Raw genomic sequence first — 22,861 nt, 5'->3', positions numbered from 1 at the left:
TACTTCTTCACACAGTGCACAATGGAGTGTGAGCACTTCACCCAGTACACAGTGGATAGTGAGCACTGCACCCAGGGCACAGTGGAGTGTAAGCACTTCCAGTGCACATTAGAGTGTGAGCACTTCTTCACCCAGTGCACAGCAAAGTGTGAGCAATCTAACAATGCACAGAGTATAAATTAGTTCTTGAAAAGCAATCATCCATTGATACTGTAGTCCATGTAGACTTTGTCTATGAATCTATTTATTTAAGGTCTAGCCCTGTAAATGAAGTTTTGATTCTCCTAAGCCACATGACTTGTCTGGATCTGTATGGACAATGATGCCCAAGCAGTCCTGCCGAGCTTCTGATTTATTTTAATATTTCCCTTTTATGGCTGCCTCAGTTTGGTTGTTGTTTTGATTTGATTTGTTTTAAAGGAGTTTGGCTTGCTTTTGTGTGTGACTTCAGCCTTCTACTACAATTTTCAAGAATACATTTGTCAACTTCAATAACGTTCTTCTAAAATCAATTTTTTTGGGGTAAAATGTGGTTTTATAATGAAACAGAAGTAAAATGGCCTAACAATAAAATTGTTCCTTGTTTCACAGTAGCATTTACCAAGCTACTTTTATTAGTTCTGCTAGGCTGTTTAATCATTGTAATACCCCCATATTTTCACTTTATGAATGAAATTTCAAGAGCTAATAAGCATGATTACTGCCATGCAGTTTTACCTCCAGAAACTAGGCGAAGGCAGGCCACTAATACACAGGTATACAGTACAATAGCACACAGGTATACTAGTACACTAGTGTTCAGTAAGGTTCAAGAGTTATCTTAAAATAAATGCTTTAAAACTAGGGAAGATTATAGCTAGATGGTGAACCTTGCCCAACATATCTAAGTTAAAGGGCACAATGCTCACCACTGAAAAGGCTAATGTAGACTAGGAGGACAGCAAATACAGAAATGAAAAACAAATGCCCTTGAAGAATTCACTGAAAGTGTATTTGGAAGGGAGGAAAAGTAAATTCAAAACATCTTCACAATTTAATGTGAAAAATTCTGGACTCTGGGATGCTAGGGTAAGAGGGCACCAGGGAGTTTTGAAGGGAGTTGAACCTAGAGTTGTATTTGGATAGTGGACATTATACAGGCATTTGATGAAGTCTCCATTTTTCAGTCCAGGAAATCCTTCATAGTCTGTGTATGTTTGCAGACATGCCATGTCAACATTGTGAATTGGTGAGTGGGAAGGAATGATTGGAAGAGTGTGGGCTTTGTAGAAGATAGACCAGTATGTTTCACAAAGTGGGTTGTTTGAATAGAATGTGTGAATAAAGGCATTGAGGAAGAAATGGCTGACATTGGAAAATAAAGATGAAAGTGGAAAATTATTCTTTCCTCAGTGACAGTGTTCATAAGTAAAAGAAGGTCATTAATGTGATCTGACATATATGGCTGAAGGCAGGACACTCCATAGTTATGGTTTTGATAACTTCACATGTTTATGTTAATAAGTCCAATATCCCTAAGGCTTTTACTTCCTCAGCTGTAATTTCCCTTCTGATGAGGAATGCTGCAGACATCTGCACTGGTTAGGACCACTTAGTTCAAATAGTCCTAATGAGTTATAGTAGAAAGCAGTAAGGCCTCCCACCAGTTTTTCACTAATGTCAAAAACAAGTGTCTTAATTCATATAGTACAGCAATTAGTTTTAGTATGCAATGCAGAGCTCACAGTAGAGTAATAGGTGCAGACAGTTGATGAGGCTTGAGGCAGGAGAAAGGGCTTGGCCCTGTTCACATCTGTCAGTTATGAGCTTGTACTTTGACATCTTCAGGATCTTAATCTCCTTCAGGGTGAGTGCATATGAGATTGATGTACATTCCACGCCGGAAGCTTTTCAATCCACAGTACCTGTTGTTTTTATTTACTTCCTTTCTCGTCTTCTTTAGAATCCTCCCTTCTCTTGCCATGATGTGGTTGGTCTTAAACCTTCCTGGGTTAAATTATTCCAAGGACCTCTCACAGCAACCCAGCCAGCTCAGCTTCAAAACTTTTTCCAGGCCTGTTCCTTGGCAGCCAGATGCCTCTCTATTCCACAGCCAAAAATGATATATCTACTCTGCTTATGCTGTTAGCGAGGAATGTGGGATGACCTTAAGCTACATGCCTTGCATTCTCAATGTTCTGGGCCTTGTTCCTGGTCTGATGAGTCTTTGGGACTTTTGTTTGCCATTCTGGACAAAGCTAAAGAAAGAAAGCAGTCACTTTTGCCTGCTAATCTGGTTGCTGGCTCTCATCTCTGATGACTTTTCCCTTTTAGCAACTTCCCAACTAGATCCTTGGTAAATGTTTTGATTCCAGAAGCTTCAGTACTGGAAACAATGGAGTTTTACTCCTTAGATAATTTACAATGCATCTTTACTTCTCTCAGTTGTCCCTAGAGGGTTTATAGCTTCCTTATCGTACTGTCTAATTCAGCTTGCTTTGCTAGCTGTAAAAGTTTATGTTACCATTAACTTTTAAACATTTATACTTTATAGGATATTACAGAGTTTTATAAACACCAGTATAAATTAATAGTCACTAGCAGTTTTGAAAGTGCATGGAAATCTATAGACAGACATAGGTAGAATTAGATTATCCCCCTTTAAATTTTCCAAACACTCCTCGGAGATAGCTATTTTCTGACATTTGGGAAAACTGAGGCTATTTGACATTAACTCATGTTTTGTTCTTGGACATGTGTAGGTCCCTATATGTAATGCAGGCTGAACTTGACATGTTTTGTGGCCAAGGTGAGCCTTGAATTCATGATCATCTTGCCTCAGTCTCTAAAATGTTGTTTTTTTAAGTCTATACTTAAAAGTATAGACTTAAGTCTATACCATGCATGGCCCAATTGACAACTCTTAACAGTAAAAGATTAGTAAGTTAAAAAAAAAACCTGGTTTCTACCTAATTTTGTTTAAATCTTACTGTCAGTAGAATCACATTTCAAATTTTTAAGAAAATGGGAGTGTGCATTTATGTTATGTGAATCAGGAACCTTTTAAATCCTCTCCTTTTCTTAGCTGGGCCATCACTAATTGAGAGAATTGTGTGGCTTGGATTTTTCCTTTATCTGCAGGCACACTAGGTTCCTGCTGCTCTGTTCAGAAACCATTGACATATTTTCTCTAGAATATCTGAGGTCTTGTGGTACTTGTGCAAGAAAGATTAAAATCACTAAATCTGTCCCTTTATACCCAGGAATTATATAAAATTTGTATCCTAGAAAATAGCCAATAACTCTCTTTAAAGTGCACAGATACTCCAAAACTCTAATTAACATTTATATATGTACGTATATATAAATCATTTTCAGAAAAAAAAATGTATCTATCTGGCCCTAGTTGATGGGACTTGTTGGTTGACAGGTAAAGTCCAGTCAAATGCTAGCCAAAAAGTGGACATACTTAAGCTTCAAATTGATTCCAATGCCGAGAGCAGCAAACCTGTTCATTATTTAAATAAGCTAAAGCTTTCAAATGAATCATAAAGGTAATGCAGCACATGGCCTGTGCCAAGTTGTCATTTTCATTAAGTGTGAGATTGCACCTGAAGGACACCTTAATTTGCAGCTGCTAAAAATATTTCAACAGAGTGGTACTGTTGCGAGTGGCAGGTGGTGCCAACCGTGAATTTTGCAAGAACTGCCATCTGTGGGATGAGATATGGAAGAATGTCAAAGGGGTGGTGACGAAGATAAAGATGAAGAGAAGACACTGTTGCATTTGTTCAGAATTTATCGAGACTAAAGATTCCATGCTTCACAAAACAGCATTGGCCCAAGATTACTAAATAAGATTGTTTACTTAGCTTCTACCCTGTGCCCAGGGCATTGCAAAAACTACCACAGCATCTGTAAAGGCAAAGTCTTATCCCCAGAGGCATGCCAGTTAAGCTACCCAAATGAGAGAATGTTCTCCAATTCTATTTACCTTTCACGGTGTTTATATTGAAGCTTTATGCGGTGTGATTGATGCACTTTGATCTCATTGGAATGGATCTGGCCATCTTCTTTTGATGTTTGGGTTTCAATACACATTCACATCGCTCCCTCCTTCACATCCCAAGAAATCAGTCTGAAGTGTGTGAGGTTGCCAATTCTCTCAAACTTTCTCATTTGGGATTTTGCAAACTTCACAGAGTAAAGAACTTTTCCTTGTGAGAGTAGCTAGTGAAGCTGGAGCTTTACATCCCTAAGAGTCTTTTATTTACATTTGTTACTTTCAATGGATTTAGACACAGGAAAATAAAAAATTTCTATGTGAAAGATCAAAATTGGCATTTTCCTTTTGGCTTTAGTGGGTTACAGGACACAGACTTAAAAGGAAAACAAGCCTGTTGGCTAATGTTTTCCCTTCTGTGTCCCCTTTGATGGGAGTAGCTGGACAGAGTAGCGTTCTTTTGTGAGTGCCTTGAAAAGTCTTAGATTCCTAAAGAGAATTCACCGAGTAGCAAAGCAGGCCCATTGATAGAAGCTTGGTAAACTTTTGCCTTGGAGGATTTGGTGGCAAGGCAAGCGGTTGAACTGACTGCTGGTCCTCAGGACAATGGCAATCTCTGGCTGCAACATATGTGTTGATTTTAGCTCATAGAACAAATAAATATGTTTCCGGTTATTTTAATCTTCCTGATGAAATCTAATTTTGAAAAAATGACAAACAGAAAATTAATTTTACTCCATTAATTATTTAATACAGATCAAAGAGGAAAAGCTTTTCCTAACTTCAAAGAACTTTCACAAACTTTCAGAAGAGTGTTTTGAAAACTCATTATTGGGTAATAACTTTTCAAAGTAGTTTCAGTTAAAGAAGCATGTCTATTCACTTTTTCATCCAAAGAACTAACCCATTTAAATCACGAATTAGTTTAAGCCATCAAAAAAGCTTAAGCAAGCCATGTTAAGAAGAAAGGAACCTATTCGTAGTGGCACATGCTCTTAGGCTATGGTAAAGACTCAAGGACATGGTATCATGAGTTCAAGGCCAGCATTTACATACCTTTTGCATCATCAAATGGCCCAGTAAGTGAAAGTATCTGCCAATCATAGCAAAGTCCATAGGACCTCCTCACATTTGACTATGAGAATCGACTCTGACAAATTGTTTTCTGACCTCCCCTAGCATGGATACAAATGTAATATTAGAAAGAAAGGAAATATGACTCCTTTTTAAAATTTTACTTACAGAGATTCACTCATTCATTCACCAAATCACTTTTGGTGTTTTTTAATTATGTACTGTTTTCCAAACAATATTCAGCCAAAAAGAAAAATAACAGAAGCAACTAAAAAGAAGGAAAAAGAAAACAAGTGATGGGAAGAATTTTATAGATTCTAATTATGGTATATACACCAGGTGCCAGAGAATGGGTTTGAACACTGCTTTGGTCACTGTTCTGTTGTCATGAAGAGACACTATAACCATGGCGACTACTATAAGGGAATGCATTTGATTCTTACAGTTTCAGAGGTTTAGTCCATTATCATCATGGCAGAAACATGGCGGCAGCATGCAGGCAGACACTGAAGCAGTATCTGAGTGCTACATCCCAACCCATAGGCAAAAAGAGAGACTCCCGGCTTGACATGAGCTTTTGAACCTCACATCCCACCCCTCAGTGACACACTTCCTCCTTTCAATCTTTTCAAATAATGCCACTTTCTACTGACCTAGAATTCAGCTATAAGAGCCTGTTGGGTTAAATCTTATGAAACCACCACACATCCTGAGTAGTGCCAGACAGTACAACAGTTTTCAGAGAAAATGAGGCTAAATGCAGAGGAAATACATTGAATGTGTATTCCAGGAGAGAAAAGTCAAGGATGTGGGCTTTGGGGAAGTGCTTTGTGATATATTCTAAAGAAGATGAGGAGAACCCTTCTTATACACACAAGCTAACCAGAGAGAATTGGAGATACAAGATAAGTGCCTATGATAACTATAAAAATGAGAATCATGGAGACAAACTCAATGTTATTGCAATATCATGTCAACAACACAGCTGGGGAGGACACGGGTGAGGTGTGGTCCAGGGTATTAAGCAAGTTCATTGATGAACACAGAAAGGAAAATGTGGTCCATTCTGTTGGAAAGAGAAGTAGAGGTTAATTTCTGGGCAACATTTATTGTCATAGTTTCTTTTCCACATCAGACACTTTGTGACTAACGTAACTGACAGCTTTTACCACTTCTCTCTTGTGGCTGAAGACTTATAGTCCGAATTTTAACCTAGCTCAAATATTTATACTAATCACCTTCAGCTGCATTATCACTGTCTCTGTGTGATATCTGTCTCTGTGTCATCTTTGCTTACCATGACTGAATTCATACCACTCTGTCATAATTGTGACATCTGAGTTTTTGTTCTTTGGATGGATCCTACCAGTGAATTTGCACTCATTCTTGTATCAAGATGGCTTAGAAGAAACAGATAGAGTAGTTAGATGATGTGAAGAACACTGATACATAGTAATGAGAACATAGATTATATAAGCAAAAGTAAGCTATTAGCAGGATAGGGGAGTGAAATAATAGAGGGAAAAAGTTCTAGGTATATAGGAGGCAGAGGAGAGATTTTGTGGAGGTGTAGATTATGAAGGTAAAAATGACTATTTAAATAAAGGCACTCTTGATAGTACCAACCAAAATGAGAAATGAATGAGGGCAGCTGCTTTGAAAGACAAGTGTACCAGTACCTTTTAGGCCATTTAAGCAAGTCTGAGTATGAGAAGAAAACATGATGATATGGTTCACTAACATGTAGGACTTCAAGAGTGTGTGGACTCTCAGAGTGAAAGAAGAGTATAAGCAGATTAGGAATCCTGAGGTGATGGGGGGGGGGATGAAAACTAGATCAGTTCATTTAAAGGGTGGAAGGGGGAAATCATCCAGAGAGAAGTTTAGAAAGTGTACATATTTAGGGATTTAGACAACAGGGGAAAAACAAAGGAAATAATGGTGTTAGATAACTAACGGCTCCATCTCAGTGTCAAAAAGCCTCGAGAAACAAAAACAGCAAAGCAAGCAGTAGAAAACCCCGAATACTTTTCCTGTCAATAGGTAGGCATGAACAAACAAACTTCAATTGAATGCTATGATATCTCCTGGTGCCTAAAGAGGAAATGATAGTTCAGGAGGCAAAAGACCCCAGTTGGTGAAACTTGGGAAGCAGATGGGATGTGGGGCTTGTACTCTAGTCCTGTATTTTAATGGACACAAGACGTCCCAATGCTCTCTAAAACAATTATCTGTGGATATGTTACCTTTTTTAAGATAAAGAAATTTATAAGAAAACTAAGTCAAAGAAAAGGGTTGCTGAAGAGGGAAAAACAGAAAAACCCATGGAGTCCCATCTCTGTAGTGACACTTTAAATCACTTCGTTTGTGGATCAAGGGTCTATGTGAGTTACTTTCCTTGTCACTATGTTAAGATACCAAGCCAAAGCAGCCTGAGGGAGAACAGGTTTAATTGTCTGTAAGTTAAGTGATACAGTCTATGCTGACAAGGAAGGTCTGTGTTTGGGTAACAGAAACTGTTCTGAGAGTAGCACAGAAATTGAGAAGTGAAGAGACAGGAAATGGGATGAGACTAGAAGTCTGAAACCTTTTTCCAGTTAGACTCAATGTGCCAAAGGTTCCTCTACACCTGAAACTGGCCTTGAACAATGGAGACCAAGTGTTCATGAGCTTGTAGGTACCATTTTTATATTCAAACCACAGCAAGAGTTATACTCCATTCAATTTTAGCAAATATCTTAATGTTCATTTCACCATGTGCATTTCAAATAACTTCAAATATAGCTGGCTTTCCTCCATGGTCAATTTTTTTTTCATGATGTGTGGGGAAGGAATATATCTTTCAGTCTCAGATGCCCTAAACCAAAGCCACGTTCCTTCTCCTCTCTAATTGACCCTTGTCCACATACTCTCTCTTTCTGTAAAGTGACTTCTTTTCAGCTACTGGTTTAAATCAGAAGTTTCTTTATTTTCCATGCTTTTAATCATTACTCCATGCATTAACTAACTTTCTACCAGTTAATTAAAGCCATCAAACTAATTAAAAATAATCTATCCCTATGTCTTTTCCATCATCTTCACTGCCTCGTACTCACCCAGGTCACTTTTGCTTCTGTCTTGTCTCTGTTGATGTTCCTTTTTGGTCTACCAGCTCTACTTCTTGCCTTACTGTGTCTTTTTTTCTGCCCAAGTTCACCCCATCTCTTATTTTATTCTTTGAAGCAATAAAGCAACAATAATCTTTCCACATAATAAGATAGTGAAATTATGTTTCAAATGTTTTATTGTTTCCTCCCACTGAGTGAAGAGATGCACATCCATGAATAGAACTTGATATCTTAAATCTTAGCTTTCTGTCAACATCTCTGACTACTTTCCCTCCATTTTGTCTTCTCTGTGGACACAATGTTCTCTGTTGTTTCTACCAGCTTGTACATGTTTTCCTTCTTTGTAAGACAACCCTTGTTCCTCACATCTTTACTTCTAAGAAAAGGTTAAAGGCATTTCTTTACTGTATTCTTTCTAAAGTGTTAGTTTGACTCTCTTGTGCAGCTTAAGAATTAGAATATTTACCTGTTGGATATTTGATGACCATCACCATCATGAATACAGAAGATGTGCTATCATAATAACTTGTGATCTTCTCTAATAAAAATAGAGTAGATACATAAAAAGTATTTAATAAATTGATAATATAGATGGTAAGAGATGCATGAAAAATCTATTTGGATAATGAAATGAAAACTCAGTGTATTCCTTCTCATACAGCTACACTGACATAAAAGTAGCGTTAAAAGCATTAAAATGGCAAAATAATAAAAAGCAAAGTATTATGAGTATAGATGCTGGTGTGTTCTTAACTTTATACTTGGCCATGATAGAATATATTATAAAGTACTTCATCTCTCAAATTGATTGAGTTAATTATATTCTTATAAACATGGGCGTTTCAATCTAATTAAAAATAGATAAATTTTCCACAAGAAGGAATCTAACAAATGGCAGTTAAAAATAGTTACTTTAAATTCTTTGTTATACCAGAATATGTAGAAACAACTGCATCTTTTAAATCAGAAGTTTCTTGGAAGGTGACATTTGACCAACTTCTGCAGCTATTTCTTGAGTACTAAAGCATAACAATATGTAGGATTTCACCATTTTCATATAGCTGCCTTATAGGACTGTTTGCAGGTTTAGCATAAGGCTTCTTTTAGTATGTTATCAATATTTTAACTACATATATGTTAGCGTCACATGTTCATGTCTAAATTTAAAATCCCCACTTTTTATATTAACTCTTTACAATAAACAAGATGATAGAAACTTATTTTAAATACCTCAATTTAAACTAAATCACATTGAAAAGTAAGCATCTTAACTCTGAAAGGAAAACAACTTCCAAAGATCACACTATTTCCAAATTAATGGAGTTCTCTCAGATTCAAAATTGTTCTAAATTACTTATGCACATGTGATTTTCACAAGGCATATCTCCCCCCCACAACACACACACACACACACATACACAATTCTGAGAGTTGAACCTCATCCATGTAGTGGTGACTCTTGGCTTATTACAGGAAGGCTTACTATGTCACATTATTTTGTTTGCCATTCCTCATAAGGTGTGTGTGTGTGCAAATGTATGGAAGTATATGATCAAGTAGACTTTTATTCACTAAGATGAGTTCATAAATAATTATTAATTTAAAGGCATTTATATTTTAAATATCTTAATAACCACTAGCCCTAGGTGATTCTAACTTTAAATTATTACTCTATTATTCTTGCTCACCAGAAATATTTCATGTATTCTATATTACTAGCAGAATGTGGTATAATTAGCCTGAAATGACTTGGTGTGTATCTTTGTGAAGCACATGAGGAGCATATTATCTCAAAGTAAATTCAAAAATATGTCTCAAGTATAGAGCACATGACAATGTTGATTATTTAAGGCTTAAGTTCAGGGCTAGATGAAGTGGAATTTATACAGATAAGTTAGCCTCATGGTCTGTTCATTTCCCCTGTCTCTTAATTATGGTGTAGACTATATGATGTATATTTACTGTTATTACATTGATAACATAATTGATTACAGGTGTGAAGATTTTAGATCTCTGCACTATTCTAAAAAAGCTTTCCATGAGGAGAACACAGCTTTGCAGTATACTGCATGGGAACACTTTGAAACTATTACACAATTTTAGTTCATGGGATGTATATCTATATCAACCCAGTTATTTACAAAGGTGTTTTTTGAAGGAAGGACTCTGAAGATTGTTGACATACATTCCTCTATTATTAGTAGATTTTACATTGCCATTTTTCAGCTTTTCCTTCTTCACAAATACCTCTTGATTTTTATCACATTTTATGCTATAGTTTAAGCTTGAAGTCTATTTGAAGGAAAAAATGTGCTAATTTTGTTACTATACTATATAGAGGCAGGTCATTCCAAATTTAAATAAGAGAAACAGGCACACATTCACATGCAGGTACATGCAGACACACGGAGAGAGGGGGGAGAGACAGAGAAAGAGGGAGTGAGACAGAGTGAGAGAGGGAGAGAGAGAGAGAGAGAGAGAGAGAGAGAGGGAGAGAGAGAATGATAATCAATGAGATGAAATACTCAATAGGGTTGGAGAAAGGAATCACAATAGAATAAATAGAGTGGAGCTGGGTATCAATGCTTTACTAACCTAATCATGTGATCTTTGAAGAAAAAAACTGAGGTAAGTAGGATTTGTCATATTTGAGCTTGAGGTTACATGTAGGCAATGTTACCCAGAGGAACAAGATCCAAAACAGAACAAATTGTGCATATCATGTTTGAGAAGCAGGAGTAGTGGTAGCATTACTGTACAGAAGAAAGTTGGGATAAAAAAGTATGCAGAAGAAAGTATATGTCAGCACAGAAAATGTCACTGCCCCTGGTTATCTTAAGTATTTTGATTTTATTACTAAATGGGTAGTGAAGAACATGGAGTGACTGGAGACAAATGTGATAGAGCAGCGACTCATTCTGGTTGTTGCATAAAGACATATAGAAGGTGCCAGGTAGTGGCGCACACCTTTAATCCCAGCATTCGGGAGGCAGAGGCAGGATGATCTCTGTGAGTTTGAGGCCAGCCTTGTCTACAGATCAAGATGAAGGAGACACTCCAAAGCTACACAGAGAAACCCTGTCTCAAAAAAGAAAGAAAGAAATATGAAAGGTAGTAAATTAAGAACAGACTGATTGAGAAAATCTTTAGGAATCTGTGTTGTTAGTGTTGGCCTTGGATTTGTGATATGAAGTGGTTATGTATAGGGATATACTGCTAGAAAGAACTTAAAACATGAGAGCACAGAATCTGAGAGGCCACCCCATCTGGTCTGAGTAATAAAACGATGTTGACAAATTCTGGGTTGGGAACAGGAAAGTGAGTGAGAATAGGGAGCTCTGTTGCTTTATACGGATTTCACCTTTGCTCCCCATCAAGAATTTAATGAAAACAGGAAGGAACTAATCAATACTTTTTAATGGAATTTTATACAATAAAAGAAGAATAATCACATGCAGTAACAAGGAACACTCAACATTGCAAAGAATTTTGATAATCAATAATTAATTTTTCTATGTGGTTTTTGTACCAATGCCTATCACTCTGAACAAAATTAAATATCGTTTGCTGAGGTAAATATAATATATAATATAATTCATAATGGATATGCATCAGGTGAAATGAGAAAAACAAGTGAATTAAGCAAGGAAATACTGTCTTAACATATAGCAACAGGGTAAAAAGAAAATATAAATAAACTATATAGAACATCATTATTCATTAAACTGCAGATTGATAAATATGGTGTTTTTCTCAGATCCTAGATTCATCAGTGCTCATCTCATCCCAGAGAGTGACAATCCTGAAGATGACAAGGTGTATTTTTTCTTCCGAGAAAATGCAATAGATGGAGAACATTCTGGAAAAGCCACTCATGCTAGAATCGGTCAGATATGCAAGGTGAGGTAAAGAGAAAAAAAGGATTGTTCATTCACAATTTCATTTTGTTTAATTTTTCATTGATGTAAAAGAGCTTGGTATGTATCTAATAACAAATATTTAAATGATAAAATGATTGAAAATATATTAAAATTAATTACTTTTGAGAAAGCTGCAAAGTCAAACATAGGGAAATGATTAGAGATTATCAAGTAACACTACTTCACAATTATATTGACTATCTTAATTTGAAATTGTGGAATACAAACTATTTTTCTGTATGAATAAATATAAAATATTACCTAGAAGAATTCTATCTTCTGCATTTTCAGATTTAGCAGTTTCCTACACTGCTTTTTGAATGGATATCAGGTACTGGAATACAGATAAAGCTTTAAATATTGAGAGAAAATTAGGATATATTATTTTATCAAAATAATAGTTCCATCACACACATAGGTTCTTATTCAAAACATACAACTCTCTGAATAACATGATCAAATATTTACTTTTCTAGAGGAATCAGTGCTTAATGTGGTGTAATGTTAAATAATAGTGGTATAGAAGGAAAGAAGTCTGTGGTGTCTTTCTGATTTCTTCGATAATACATTGTGATCTGATTATACAGTGATTATATTAGTCTATCTGATTATATAGATTTCTAGAAAAGCTTCTTTTGAAATTTGGAAACATAGAACAATATGTAAATCAATCATATCTTTTATTAAAATAAATAAGTTTAACATATTAGCTACAGAGTTAAAATCCGTATACTATAAACACTATATAAACAAAATATAAATTGATATCATAATTTAAGAAAACTTATGCAAAAATTGTACATAAAAAATTTTTATAAATATGATCTTCTGGTAAATATATAACTTTGCAATGGAATTACATTTACATTAAAATTAAGTTTTACTTGCAATAATCAGACATTTAATTTCAAATACTTTCTAAAGAATATTTTCTCAAGCTACTGGTTACAATGTATAAATTATTTCTGCAAGCTGTTAAAGTGTTTGGTTTTAGTAGCATGACTTGGTGGATTAATTTGTCAGTGAAGATAATAAGCAATGCACTCATCATCCATTTAATAGATGCCCAGTGAAGGTTTATTTTACACACAATACCATCCGTAAATCAGGCTGTAGAGGTTGGTAAGATTCAAAGAAAAAACTGGCTCAGTAGGGAGAGGGAGAGCTAGTCTAGTCCAGAACAAGCATACAATAATTGTCCATTAATTAATAGTAGCAGAGTGGAAAAAGAAATTTCCTTGAAAATATTTTAATTGCAAAGGTTGTATATATTTGTCATATACAGCATATTGTTTGATATTTATAAATGGATAAATAAAACAAATTAATGTTTTAAATCATATTTTTATTCTATGTGGTAATGATACTTAAAAATCATTCTTAACAAATTTTAAGAATATAACATAAGAAGTACCTACAGAAATCATCCTGTAAAATAGATGTCTTGAACCTATTCTTCCTGCCTATTCAAAATTTTCTATCCTTTGGCCAATTTGTCTTCAAATTCCACTGTTCTCAGAGGCTCAATAGTTCACCATTCTACACCCTGCTTTTGTGAGTTCAACACTGGGCTCATAAAACCTTGGGGTCATGTGATATTTATATTAATGTATCTGGCTAAATTTACCTAACATGTCCTCCTGGTTTAATCACATTAAATGGCTAAATAGGTTTCCATAGTGTGTGTATTCTAAATTAGTTAATCTACTCTCATTAATGGACTAAATGTAACATTTAAGGACTATTGTGAACATGCCTTTACAGAACTTTGGGTCAAAAATTTGAGCAAAAGTACAATAGATAGGATAATAGTTTATATACAGTCATTCAGCATGGTATAACACACTTGAAAAAATGAAGAATGGGGAACTTCTTGATTGCAAGAACTGATGCCTTTTTAAAAACTTATATTTGGAAAAATAAAGAATTGCATTAATGTGCCTAAAGTTAAGAAATGGGAAGTAGAGATATATTTGACACTACTGTGCATGCTTGCTCTCTAAAGTAGTTTGTGTTATTTTACAGAATGACTTTGGAGGACACAGAAGTCTTGTGAACAAATGGACAACATTCCTGAAGGCACGCCTGATATGCTCTGTGCCGGGTCCCAATGGCATTGATACCCATTTTGATGAATTGCGTAAGTGACTGATGTTTGATGCATAGGACATATGTGAAGTGCTTAGACTTATTGCAACTTAATATTTCATATTTTGTTGATATCCATGGGAGACCTACTATTCCTGAACAGAAACAGAGGGGGAGTGCATTGGGGGGTGGGAACAGAGGAGAAGTCAAGGAAGGACTGAAAGGAGAAGAAGGAGGGGAAAATGAGGCTTAGATGTAAAATAAATAAATATAGAACTTTCTCTGATTGTGTTTTCAAACAGAAGATGTATTCTTAATGAACTCTAAAGATCCTAAAAATCCAATTGTCTACGGAGTGTTTACAACATCAAGGTAAATGGCTTTTAATATTGTTTTGGATAAATTATACATCCTTTAGCTGCTTACTTGTTTCAGTTTCTGAGTGTCTGTGAATCCTTGGTTCTGACACATACTCATACTGATTTGATTAGTGTTTTGCTTTGTAAATCATGGGGGCAGGGGCTGTTGAGATGGCTCTTGTGGTAAAAGTGCTTGCTCCCAAAGATGACAACCAGAGTTGAATCCCTGAACCTACATGGTGTAAAGAAATGATTGAAACAAGTTGTCCTCTGAACGGTGCATACACAGTGGCAAACAGCCTGTTTGCTCCCCCTCACCAAATACATATAATAAGAAATTTAATAGTGTAATGTAAGAATATCATCACTACAAACAAAACAGTGAAGCAATTTCAAAACGGTGTGTTTTATCCTATGTAATAAAATTAATAATAATATAGTATCAACTTTAAATATCTAGCAAGATATGGATCATACAGTTGAAAATTGGAGCTTTGAAAGTAGCTTACAGTGATATAAATGAAGAAAAAAGGAACTCGATTTGGAACCTAGAAGTGTAACAACTGTCTGACCCACTCTGTCTCTACTGCTTTCAACAAATGCTAAAGACGTGAGGTGGAAGGTAAACTAGGATAGTCACTGGTACCAGTGGTTCCCCTGGAGTGAAAGAAACCTCTCAGAACAGGTGGTTGACAGAGCACTTAGAAAACTTATCTCTGTTGTCCAAGCAGCTGGACAGCCTGCTCTTCTCTCTTTGTGGTTCTTAGCACAGTTCTCGATCTCAATGAAATAGCAATTGCTTAATCTTGTTTTCGGACAAACCATTCTACTAAGCATAAGGTTCAAACTATTTGGATACGTGCATCAGCATGACTATTAGTAAGTATATGCATTGAGAGATAGCAAAATATTTAAAATAAAAATAATATTGAAACCACTAAGAATCATGATAGGTGACTATGGTCATTTAAAGACTAAGATTAATTGTAGAACATAATTCCAGCTTATTTATAAATATTAAAGACATTTAAATCACTTTGACATCATCACTTAATAAAATTAACCTTGGAAATGAAGAAAAACATTAGTAAATGTATTTGCAAGTCCCTATACCTATGGGTTAGTGAACTTCAATGTTAATCACTGGACAACTATCAGTGGCAACTATCAGTCTGTTTGTTTCCCTATTTCCTAGAGCAACAGCACTTCTCAGTCATGTGTATGAAAATCACCAAAAGTATGTGAAACTTAATTTCTCTACTCTACAAATCACATATATAAATTATAATTTAAAAGGTAATAAAAATTCATATTGTTTATCAGCAGTTTCTAATCCTGTAAGAATGAGTTGGACATAGGAATCTGCATTTCTAAGCAGTCATAGGTAATTCCCATGCCAGTATTTAGGGCATCAATATTTTGATTGTCACTGTTCAATGAGTGAACTAATTTCTTCTCTATTCTCAATGAGATAGGTTATTGGTGGTGAATGATTCTAAATTGTATGCATCAGACCTCAGAACTACCTGATTCACCAAGATTACTAAATTTGTAACAATAAAAAGGGCTATATGCAAAATATTTGCACTGAAAATGGGATGTATCTAATGTGTTAGTTTGTTATTTATTCTATTATAAAAATATTAAATGGTATCCGTATTTATTGAGATTAGTACTGTCATGTATTCTTGGTAAATGGTTGACAAATCCCATAGATATCAGCTTCCCTCATGCAACATTGTCTATGAGCAATTTTTATAGCTTAGGAACACACAGTTCTTGTGTGGCATGATTTGTCTGGATTTCCTTATGACTTATAGGTAATTTTCCATGGGGAGCTATCAGCCCTAAGATAAAATTTCTGCATTGTGAATGTACACATCCATTTTATTTTATGTAATACATAAGCTTTGTTTATGTAAACAAAGTAAATGGAAAATAGTTTCATCTTGATGACAGACACATTTATTTTAATTGCTTGTTTTTGATTCATAGAATGATAGGAATAGCTGCTATAATTCTCCACTTTGACCATTGTGTGATGGCTATTACTTAAAGCTGTGCTCAGTGTTGTACAGAGATAATGATTAATCCTTCACGGATTTCAGATATCAACTTGTTACATCAGTTCATACCTTGCTGGTTTGGAAATTTAAAACACTATAATGTGACGTGCCATGTGCCTTTGTACCATTCCTTTAGAGCACCAGTTTTGGCTTTTAAAATGACTTTTTAAAGACTTTTGGTACTATGATACTTTCATTCCTTCAATAATGATACTTGAGGGTTAAATAGAATTTTTAGCTTTTATTTCTTTATGACATCAACGCCACCAAATATCATCCATAGGTGATCATCCATATGTGTCTTCCTGTTGAGTTTTAATGGTTTATATTTGAAATGAATGCATATATCTGATGAATATCAAGTAAGATTTCATGCACTTTGAACAAATCTTGATCTATTCCTTTATACATTGATAAAATACATTAATGAGACCAAACTAATCCCAAATAATGCTTGTGATTGCAAAGCCTCTATGTTGTTTTGATCATTAACATCTGAATCATAGTAATGAAGTCTGAGCCATCCTATTGCCACTGACTAGAGATAAAGCCAGTTTCTATTCTTTCCCCACCTAGCAACATCTTCAAGGGGTCTGCTGTGTGTATGTACAGCATGAGTGATGTGAGAAGGGTGTTCCTTGGTCCATATGCTCACAGAGATGGTCCCAACTACCAGTGGGTGCCTTATCAAGGAAGAGTCCCCTACCCACGGCCAGGAACTGTAAGTGGCTCTGATAATTCACACATGGAATAATTATGTTTTTGACAAATGAAATAAATAATTTCAGGTGTAAGCATTAGCACAATGTAGAACAAAGAATATGTAACTATGAATAGAAGTGCAAGACTAGGATTCTGTGTGGTTCCCCAAAATTCTACATGTAAAATCTTGTTCAGTGTACATGCCAGTATTTAAATTCTTTCCTTATCATTCGATGTCCCTAACAGTTTACACAAAACATCCATGAGCAGCCTATGCACTTTCTTTCTGAGAAAAACACTGAGGAAATGGTCTTCCTGGAACACTAAAACTAATAGGAGGTATATGAGCTGGCACTCTCTGGTTGTGAGAGTTCTGCTTCTTTTGATAATGTAGAAGGCTGCGCCCAGAGAAACAGTATTAAAATCAACATTATCATCCCATGGACTTATTGAGCTTGCTGCATTATCCTCCCAGTGAAACAGTGTCAAACTAAAAAAATCAAAGTACCAAAATATTATTTTTAAAAATATATACAAAGGAAAATATTGATATGATACAAATCCAGGGTAGTCAGCTAAAGACCATGTCAGAAGTTAAAATTTTCTTTAAAAGGGGTGGGAGCAGAGAAAGAGTCTATTTCAGATGCCACATTGCAGTCCATCCTTGAGGTGAGCCAAAAGCAGGAGCTTGAAACAGAAGCCATGGAAGACCAGCTAGATTCAAAGAACCCTAGCTTTTGCTAAGGTAGCTTACTTAAACCCAGAAGCTCATTACTATAATGGCACTGTCCACAGTGAGCTGGACTGTCCTCCATCAGTTACCAAACAAGAAAATGTCTCACAGACATGTCCCTTAACCAGTGTGATCCAGACAAACCCCGACTGACAGGCTCTCAGATGGCACTATACTAAGTTTGTCATGTGAAGCTGAGACTTGTCCATACTCTTCTCGTGTCGCTTTGAGGCTTAATGACTCTCCCGCTCCATTTTTTTATTGAATTATGCAATTTATTGTGTCCTTTGGCTGTCAGGATCCCCAGTTATTCAAATGCTAAGAATTCTTTTACTTGTCTTTTGTAGATGTGATTAAGGACTTACCAGTTAACTTTTTTCCCAGTGGCAAGGCTAGGGTTAGGGTTAGGATTATAGGTGTTATTGAAATTTAAAGAAAATCCTGTAAGCAAATTATATTTTATATTTAAAACCAGACAGAAGAGGAAAAAATTAAACCAAGTTGTAAGAAAATTAAAATAATCCTTAACTATTGTTTTCACTCACACATTTCTACATGTGTGCCTGATGTCTTTGTACAATGTAAAGGAGAACACAGAGATTCTATTTTTAATTCATTCTTTATTTTCTGTTTGTGGGTGTTTTTGCCTGCATATTTCTATACAGCATACATGTACAGTCCCTGAGAAGTCCAGAGAGGACACTGGATACCCTGGGATTGCAGTTACAGATAGATATGTACCCAAGTCCTCTAGAAGAAGCCAAGCTATCTCTCTAGTCCCATAAATAATCTTAAAAAGCCTTTCAAATTTTCTATTGTTTCTTATAAGTTTTAATGTGGATATTTGATATTTCTAATTTCTAATTTACATTAAGACTTGAAGTATTTTATTGTATCATATCTAATCCATGTGCAGGTCAAACATATATGCATATATATGGTATTTTCATTTTAAAATATTTTATGTCTCATGAATTTTTAGTGAATTTGTCAAGTAACTGGCAAGAGGTTGATTTCTAGTTCTAATCTTGTAAGATATGGATCATCTCCCTATTACATTTTATCTCTCAAGCATTTACATTAAAAGTGAAGCATTTCTGAACTGTAGGACAGGATACATAACACTGGGTATACTTTAAACTATGACACTGTTCTCCATAGTGAATTACAGTGGGGAGACAATAAACCTTGATTTTCTCATGACTTTTTATTGATTTTTAAGAATATTTCCATCCAGAGTTGATACATTGCCAGCTCACAAAAACACATCCTTTCCTTCTTTGTGTGCCCATATGTATTTAGCTTAGCCATGCTGCCTTCTGATTGATTAGTTTCTGTACCATACACTGGTAGACACTAAATAAAGCCTGAATTATTTAATTTTATTAAAGTCATTAATAACGTTTTCAACCTTGTGTTATGAATCAGACAATAAAGAAAATTTTTATTGTCTTTCAGTGGGGAAAGATCATTTATATTTGCGTGTGACTGCAAGCTAAAAGCAGTTATATATAATTCAAAAAAGCATTGTTTCTCTAAATATCATTAGTTGCATTTAATTGTAGCATATTTCATGCATTATGTTAAACACCTATTATAGAAATGAAGCATGGCCTGGTGCACTTCACAGGGGCATCAGACTTCTCCAGAATACTGATCCCCTCAAAAACATTTGCAAGTTTTGCAAGAAATGATGATATAATAAGCATTTATTAACACTTATATTTAATATTTGTTTGGAAATATATACTGATAATTTCATCTACTAATTTAGCTACATAAGATCTGGTAACAGCTAATATTTACTTAATTCAGTCAGTTTCAAATATAATAGAATGTAATTACAAGTTTAGACTTATAAACTATTGATGCATTATTTTATATTTTATAATCTCTTAATCATCAGAATTATTTAAAAGGTATTCTCCTTTTTCTAAGTGTCCAAGTAAAACATTTGGTGGATTTGACTCCACAAAGGACCTTCCTGATGATGTCATAACCTTTGCAAGAAGCCATCCAGCCATGTACAATCCAGTATTCCCTATTAATAACCGTCCAATAATGATCAAGACGGATGTAAATTATCAGTTCACACAAATTGTTGTAGACCGAGTGGATGCAGAAGATGGCCAGTATGATGTCATGTTCATCGGAACAGGTACACTTTTGAATTTCTACTATAAATTTTCTTCCAGTACACTATATTTAACTGATTAAGTATACTCAGAACCAAGGGAAAGCTCTACATACATTTTCAAGGTAACAGAATAGTCTACCATTAAAAATATGTTATCGTTTTGTAGATACATTACTTAAAATAAATTTTCTTTCAAATAAAACTTGATCCATGCAATCAGGTAAATTTAATTGCTAAATAATGAATTATCATAATTGAATCATAACTCTTTGGGTTAGGGACATAAACTTATACACACACACACACACACACACACACACACACACACACACACACACACACACAAAATTTTGCTCAAATCATGAATGAAATTCCTCACATCATGACTGAAATTCCCAGGATATTGAATATATGCCCAAAAATATGTTACTGCAAACTTATTTGAACCATAATATTACCATTAATGAAAACCTTCAATCACATAAAGGTTACCAAAGTAATTTGCTCATTGTTTCTGCCATACAAATGAAATATGGAAAAATCTTTATCAGAAAATTGATTCAACATTCATCAGATGTGTTTCTTTAGAAAAGTAATGAAACCCTTTCACAATTTCACCTTTAGAAACAAGTTTCTGCATGTATATTTTCAGAACCAATCTTACTATTCCTCTGACATGTTATTTTGTTTCCCCATACTCTCTCAATGGTGACGCTGTTTATGAAAGTACCAGTTACACATCTGAAACATGCAATTTAATGTCAGATTCCAAGGTAATAAATTCCTAGTCTCCATTAACTTCATTAACTGACATCAATCAACAAGAAATGAAACAAAGGGAGTGCTCTACAGAAAGGTTGTACAATAAAGTTTATTTTCCCTTGGTGAGAAACAGAAAGAAAATTACATTGACTACAGCAGAACAGAAATGTGTAGTAAAATTCTCTAAGATTCATAACTTAATTGTGAAATCCTGATGTTACCAGGTTTAGCAGTATCAGGTTCTTAGCAATACATTAAAGTATCCTTTTACAGATAAGAATACCCCCTACCAAACAAAGGAATCCTAATGAGATTCGGTATTATGTAAGTCAGTGACTATGTTTAGCACCTACAGGTTACAAATATAAACAGGAAATACATGATAACATTTCTTTTTAGTAAATATTAGCTTTCTTTTAATGTCAAATTACAATTGAATCTCTGCAGAGTAATTAGGTTTGTTCAATAATGTCACCCCAGCCTTATTCTCCCTCTCTGGTTCAGAAGTGCCTTATTCACTCTCAAAGCAACAAAACCTGCTTCCGGGTATCAAAGCCAACCAATGATAAGCATTTAATTCCTCTAGGACACAAACTTCCTAAAAAAAAAAAAAAAAAAAAACTTTTCATGAGAATGTTGCACATTGGATGATGTGGATGGCTGTAGGAAAATCAAAGACCAGGGTCATCTGTCAGCAAGTAAATTGATTACAGTAATTTTATCTTTTAACTAAGTTTCACTTCATAGCACATTGATCCTTGTTGAGTAATCTGATTCAATTTGTGTGAAATTGTTTGAAATACTATTCGGTAAAACTTGATCTGGAACACAGATAAAGTTGTGTTTGCGGCCAGGAGACCCAGTGGAGTCACTAAGTAGATTAACCTAATTTCCCTTTAATCTTCGGTGTTATGAGCAGGCTAAGGTCCTGTAAACAGAAGGATCCTCTTAAAAGTGGACTTTTAAAATAACTTTAATAGGGATAGCCTTGATCACATAGAGTACATTGTGACAATCCACTGAAGAGAGTGGCCAATAGAATGAATATTTTAGGTTATGTGGCTGGTATACCTGTCCATATTGGTAAGACTTTCTTCAGAAAGAGATATAGTTTGTACAAATAAACCAATGAAGCTGCAAAAAATTGATCAAATTTACTCAAAACTGAAGTTTTTAGACTCAGTATCTTAACCCTATTTGCCTTCTAACAAAGAATGGAATAATACCTATAACACAGGAAAATTAATGTTACTTAAATGAAATTATAGCATTTCTTCTCTTGATAATGAAAATCAGATAGTAACTTAAATATCTATGAAATAAATTCAATTTTTTTATATTTTACTTTCATGAATTTAAATTTCTTTAATCTCGAACATTTATTCCCAATTATAGACAAACTATTATGGTAAGTAAACTGAAGTGTTTATTTTGAGAATTGCATTGTCTTTCATCACTTCAGTATCATTGGTCTGCCTTAATGGCCTTGAAGTGCAGCAGCTTCTAGGGGAGGGGTGTGCTACTGAACTCTGAGGCTCTTGTAGCAGGATGGGCAGTATCCCTTACATTTCACATCTGCAGAGTCTCCAGGGACATACTATGGTTTCAAAATAAAAGTGGAAAATGTGTCATGTCAAATTTATATGTATATATAAAATGTAAACACATATATTCTGGGAGGATGGAAGTTAAAGGAAATTTTAAAATAAAAGCTATCCAACTTTCGTGAGTCTTTGTTTTACTATATTTTTGAAAATTTCTACACTTTCAGGTTAAAATATTCTTTAAAGATTTTTAGCAATTTTTTAAATTTAAATTAGAAACAATCATGTTTTACATGTCAATCTCAGTTCTCTCTCCTTCCCCTCCTCCCCTACCCCTCAGCAAACCCCTATCCCATCCCCTTTTTGCTCCCCAGGCAGGGTGAGGCT

At 34.9% G+C, this 22,861-nt stretch overlaps 1 protein-coding gene across 1 annotated transcript in view; it reads left to right on the top strand.

Annotated features, from left to right (window-relative positions):
- Positions 1-22,861, top strand: part of Sema3a (semaphorin 3A) — a 202,697-nt gene that overhangs the window by 147,738 nt on the left and 32,098 nt on the right. The window contains exons 7-11 of the mRNA XM_027393498.2: positions 11,921-12,063; positions 14,109-14,223; positions 14,474-14,543; positions 17,173-17,317; positions 19,970-20,189. Coding sequence (XP_027249299.1) covers positions 11,921-12,063; positions 14,109-14,223; positions 14,474-14,543; positions 17,173-17,317; positions 19,970-20,189 — 693 coding nt within the window. The remainder of the gene's footprint in view (positions 1-11,920; positions 12,064-14,108; positions 14,224-14,473; positions 14,544-17,172; positions 17,318-19,969; positions 20,190-22,861) is intronic.

This window comes from Cricetulus griseus (genome assembly GCF_003668045.3).
Source record: "Cricetulus griseus strain 17A/GY chromosome 1 unlocalized genomic scaffold, alternate assembly CriGri-PICRH-1.0 chr1_0, whole genome shotgun sequence".
Classification (NCBI taxonomy): domain Eukaryota; kingdom Metazoa; phylum Chordata; class Mammalia; order Rodentia; family Cricetidae; genus Cricetulus; species Cricetulus griseus.
This window is presented reverse-complemented; position numbering and strand designations above follow the sequence as displayed.